We start from the raw sequence: 5,903 nt of genomic DNA on the forward strand, positions 1-5,903 counted from the left end.
GAGCCAGGAACACCAGAATCTGTACTCTCCTGCTGACATCAGGAGGTTCTTCCAGAAAACCAAAGGCTTCAGGATGGTGAAAGTGGAGGACTATTCTCCAGACCTCAAGCTGTTTGTTGAATCGTCACCGGTCTTGACCCTAAAATCTGATGTGTTGACAGACCAAGAGATTTATCTTTTAAAGAAACTGATTTTGAAAGGGAGAGCTCAAGCACTTACTGGTGATGATGATGATGATGTTTAGGAACACACTCTATATATCCCTGGAGGTGGGGGGTGGGGGGATAATCGAGGGCTGTTTACTGAAAGTTAAAGTCAAATATGAAAATGTGAATTTGTTTTTGTCAATGTATATGCTCCGACTAAAGGAGTGGACAGAATGGGTTTTTTAAATGTCCTGTGTGATACTTGTTGGGTCTAAGTCAGACCCCGCTGATCCCAGAACTTATTCCCATGAAAGAAAAACAAGGCAACAGCGATCGATCTTTTTACTTGCAAGGGAGGCCTTGTCGGTATCTTAGCTCATTACAAAATGACCTCTCCAACTGCCCCCTCTCGCTCCCTTTTATTGGCAACGTTCACACAATAAACAATAGTTTACAACACGTACCTTCCCCACGTAACCCCCCTTGGTTACAAAGACAAGGGACTGTGTGTGTGTTATGTGAGAATGTGTGTGTGTGTGTGTGTGTGTGTGTGTGTTAGACCTCCTGCTGACCAAAGGGTCGTAAACGCAGGAAGCTTACATCAAAAGCACAAAGATGATAAAAGACTACAGCCCTACAGCCCCCCACCTAGAACCTCAAGAATCTGGGGAGGGGAGGACAGAAAGAATTCCTTTCACAGAATTAAACAATGTACAAATGGTAAACACAAAAATGACAAACATTTAACAATTCACCCTAACAATACTGTTAGGGATGTTAGTGATGGTGAGTATTTGTTCTTATGTGGGGATTTCCCATTGTTGCACAGGAACTAGAGATGGCACGATACCACTCTTTAATGTCCGATACCGATATCATAAATTTGGATATCTGCCGATACCGATATGAATCCGATATATTTTGTAATCAATAAAACTGTTTTTTATAAATATCCTGCTGCATTTTGTATAAGTTTATACTCAAATTTTAAAAAACAAGAGACTGAAGCTGTTCTGTTATACCTGTATGCAAAAAATACACTGCAGCCAAAATATTTCATAGTTCAGCAACACTGATCAATCTAATAAACTTAAACCTGCACCATCCTCCCTATTCTGGTATTTTAAAGAGTACTTACCTACCTAACTAAGAGGGTTGTCAACTCCCAGCATAAACATTAGGGAACCACCCCCCGCCCTTAATCGATGTAAACTTTAATTTAATGATAGTGTAAAACAAATGCACAGAAATCAATTATTTTTCTACAATAATTAAATAGATTCAACATCTTTCTTCAACAGAACTGCAGACTGCACAGATGGTATCTTCCCAAAGGAAAAAGTACTACAGCTTACTAGGGTATATTAGACTTAACAGTTACTATATACAGTAATGGACTTCTATACATTTAATCAGATGACTACTTTTGTTGAAAGATTCAGATAATTATTTATTCAAGTTTTTAAATTACATATAAAAGAAAAGTATTTGTGCCCCCCTCTCCCTGTTAATGCCTGTCCCTGTTTCTCCCTGTCTTTTGTATCTGTGTTCCCGCCTTTGGCTGAACACACCTGCAGAAATCATCCACCTGTCCCAGATGATCTGATCAGGAGCCCACCACATTCTTTGTTAAACTTTGCAGTTAGTTCAGCGCCGGTTTCTTAATCTTGTGTGTATGTCTTGCCTTTTTCTCATGCAAGTAATCCCATTGTTCTTTTCCTCGGATACAGACCTCTGGATTTTTCCCTGCTCTGGAGTGTTTGGAGAGACTGAGTTGAGTGAAGAGAATTGTATTGTTTGGACCCCTGCAGCACCTATGGAGGCCAATTGCAGCCAACAGTCAAAAACTGATTTTCAAAGGTACCAAAGTTCAAGCATTTGTATGAAGTATGTTTCAATAAGGCAGTTTAAATATGATGTATGAGATACAGGCAGGGGCCCAGGGTTAGGCTGAATCCTAGACAAGGATAAAAGTGTCATTATTAGAACATTTTCTGGTAAACAAATACAAGAACTAGTGTTATAGCCAACAACACGAGTAGAGCTTAAGTGTCATGGTCTCTGTGTCTCCTCGGTGGATGGTTTCAGGCTACATGTTGTTTTTAGTTTGTGTCTCTCTCTCTCTCCTGTCTCTCACCTGTCTGCCTGGGCGGAGCTCAGCTGGGCTCCGCCCTTGGCCCACGCACCTGCGGTGAATCCACCTGATGACCTGGACTCCTGGGCTATTTAAGCTGAGGGCTCAGAAGGCTTCTTCGCTGGATCGTTGAGTTACTCTCGTCAGTACAGCCCCGATAAACCCGTTTCTTGTGTGATTAGTCTGTTTATTCTAACAGCAGTTCTCTTGTGCTCAGGTTCTCGCACTCGTCCGTAACCCCGATCTGTTTCCCTGGTGGCGTGGTGTGGAGTGACCAAACAAACGTGTGGGATACAATACGAGAGGAGCGAGTGAGCGGAGCGTGTTTTGGACTTTCTCCCCTTTGCATACCCCCTGCCCTGTACACGGTACATTCTTTCACGTGGTGTTTTGTAAATAAATTGACGACTGCTATTCTAGTTGCGCTGGTCTGCGCCTGAGTCCATTTCCGCCTGCGTGACATTAAGTTATCACAGAGAGAATGTGAACAATAAAACCTAAAAACAAAGATTCAGATTTAATCTGTTGGGGCAATCTGTGTGTTGATGGGTTCATGACCTTAAGTGGTGTGTAGCGTCTGTGCTGCATTCAGCTGTAATGCAGGGTCATCCTGGATGATTTTCCAGGAGGCTCATTTAACCCCATGACGGGGCATATGGGATGTGACATACCTCTGGAGCAATTAATGCCCTGATTTTATTGGCTGGGCATTCAGGCAGGATATGCACCAATGGTGCATGTCCTAGGGGGGGTTGAAACCTGCTAGCAAGGGCTCTCTGGTCAGTGTTTTTCGTCTTTACCTGGCTAGTGGTCAAGGTATCCTTGGCTAAAGAGCAAGCTGATTTTAAGGCAATTTCTCATTTTGGCAATATATTCATTTCCAAACCTCATGTCCAAACACAGGTTCAGCAGGACTAAACCCAAATGATTCTTGCACTGCTTCATGCACAGCAAACAACAGAAATGGGATGCCTTCATTCCAGTTCCTGCCTGTATCCAGACAGTTTTTGTGGCGCATGGACTTTAACGTTTGGTGAAATCTTTCAAGTGCTCGCTGACTTTCAGGGACTTGGCAACTTTATAAACATGACAGGTAGGACAGTATAGTGCTACATCAGATTTGAGTCCTGGCCAGAAAAGGTGCTTGAGGACTTTTTTTAAATAAGTTTTTTTTATGCCAAGTGCCCAGACAGTGGATGATCATCTGTTAAAGCTGCCAACAAAATGCCACCAAAGAAGGTCACAGTCTGAGGACTGGATAGAGGAGATTAAGAAATCTCTAAATTTTATGTCAGGAGAGCTTTCTAATATCTCCAAACAACAGAAGTTGCTATTGGATACGATGGGACAGATTAAAGAACTGCAGAAACTAAATGAAGAAAAGGACAAAAAATAGCCTTACTTGAGTCCCGAGTGGCAGATCTAGAGCAGTTTATCTGTATGAATGAGTTGATAGTAAGTGGATTGGAGACAAAAGAGAGATTGTATGCCAGAGCTGTAGTAGCAGAGGAAGGCAGTGAGCCTATAGAAGTTGACAGACAAATTTTCTTTTTTTTCAGCTGCAAGGGAATAACTATTAATAGTAAGAACATTGCGACTTGCCATTCTCTCCCTCGAAAAAATAACAGTGGAAACCATCTATAATAATACACTTTGTGAATAGAAACTCAAAAATGGAGCTACTAAGACAGGCTAAGAAGCTGAGAGGAACCTGTGTCTACATAAACGAGGATCTGACAAAGAAAAATGCTGACATAGCACAACAAGCACGAATACTAAGACAAAACAAGATTCAGTCAACATGGACTGCAAACTGCAAGGTCTACATCAAACTCTGCCTTAAGGAAGATCTCAGAAACAGACTCCATGAGGGTGGCATGAGGGCCTGACGTCCACAGGTGGGGGTTGTGCAGCCCAACACCGTGCAGGACGTTTAGCATTTGCCAGAGAACACCAAGATTGGTAACTTCGCCACTGGCGTCCTGTGCTCTTCACAGATGAAAGTAGGTTCACATTGAGCATATGTGACAGACATGACAGAGTCTGGAGACGCCGTGGAGAACCTTCTGCTGCCTGCAACATCCTCCAGCATGATGGTTTGGCAGTGGGTCAGTAATGGTGTGGGTGGCATTTCTTTGGGGGGCTGCACAGCCCTCCATGTGCTCGGCAGAGGTAGCCTGACTGCCATTAGGAATGAGATGAGATCCTCAGACCCCTTGTGAGACCACTGCTGGTGCGGGTGGCCCCGGGTCCCTCCTAATGCAAGACAACGCTAGACCTCATGTAGCTGGAGTGTGTCAGCAGTTCCTGCTAGATGAAGGCATTGATGCTGTGGACTGGCCCGCCCGTTCCCCAGACCTGAATCCAATTGAGCACATCTGGGACATCATGTCTCGCTCCATCCACCAACTGCACCACAGACTGTCCAGGAGTTGGTGCTTTAGTCCTGGTCTGGGAGGAGATCCCTCAGGAGACCATCCACCACCTCGTCAGGAGCATGCCCAGGTGTTGTAGGGAGATGGGCACGTGGAGGCCACACACACTACTGAGCCTCATTTTGATGTGTTTTAAGGACACGACATCAACGTTGGATCAGCCTGTCGTATGTTTTTTCCACGTTAGTTTTGAGTGTTACTCCAAATCCAGACCTACATGGATTGATAAATTTAATTTCCTTTGATAATTTGTGTGATTTTGTTGTCAGCACATTCAACTATGTAAAGAACAAAATATTTAATAAGAATATTTCATCCATTCAGATCGGGGATGTGTTATTGTTGTATTCCCTTTATTTCTTTGAGCAGTAATATAAAAACATATGGACAGTACCAAATGATATCATGAATAATGGATCTAAAGTCTCGTTTGGCTCTCAGCGAAGGTGGTCGCACTTTTCTCCTCTCCTCCTTACCCTTATCTTCCCTGCTTAGCCTCTGTGTCCTTGTCTGTCTCATGTGCATTACTTTCCCTGGAACAGTCTCTCACTGTTGTTCTCTAAAACCTAAAAGAGAATTATGGATTTGATCAACTGGTCTCTGAATGCTATTGACACCCTCTTCTCAACGAGAAGTCTGGGCTCGGGAGAGCCCGAGTGCCCTGGAGGGACTTTCCCTGCCGGATACACGATGGACGGGTGGCAGAACTGGAGAGTCATGTGCCTGGCGGGACTGTCGATCGAGGACGCTGAAGATATCTACCTATTCAGAACCATGATAACAGGGTTCTTGCTGATCGGAGCTGGCATGGCCCTGACTTATCGGAGAATTGAGAGAGCGGAACCGGCTGTTCAAACCCCCACAAAGCTGCCCGCTGGAATCGAAGCGACGGGACGAGTCGCGACCTCTCACAACGAACGCAGCATGGTTAACACCTTGGAGACGCTTACAGCTGCTGTGAAGGCTCAAAACAACACCATTGAGCGTATGGTGGGATACATCAGAGGGGGCCCTGCTCAAAATGACAACCTTGAGCGAAAGCTGGATCACATCACAGAACGGATCACTGCAGTTGTGAGGTCTCAGAATCAAAAGAATGACAACACCACGGATCAGAAGTTTGATACCATCATGGGGAGGCTCGCAGCTCTCCAGCGGGAGATCGAGAGACCAGCACCAGAGTGTTAA

General features: G+C 44.3%; 1 protein-coding gene across 1 annotated transcript; it reads left to right on the forward strand.

The window, feature by feature from the left end:
- The first annotated feature begins 5,294 nt into the window (after positions 1-5,294).
- On the forward strand, positions 5,295-5,903 carry LOC148103066 (uncharacterized). The gene has a single exon (XM_087831186.1). It carries the CDS (start codon positions 5,295-5,297, stop codon positions 5,901-5,903), a length of 609 nt encoding a protein of 202 aa, XP_087687312.1.

Source organism: Neolamprologus brichardi, chromosome 3, assembly GCF_056152115.1.
Source record: "Neolamprologus brichardi isolate AB-2024 chromosome 3, ASM5615211v1, whole genome shotgun sequence".
Lineage (NCBI taxonomy): Eukaryota > Metazoa > Chordata > Actinopteri > Cichliformes > Cichlidae > Neolamprologus > Neolamprologus brichardi.

Coding starts and splice junctions, on each gene's coding strand:
- LOC148103066 (XM_087831186.1), top strand. CDS start 5,295: ATGGATTTGATCAACTGGTCTCTGAATGCTATTGACACCCTCTTCTCA.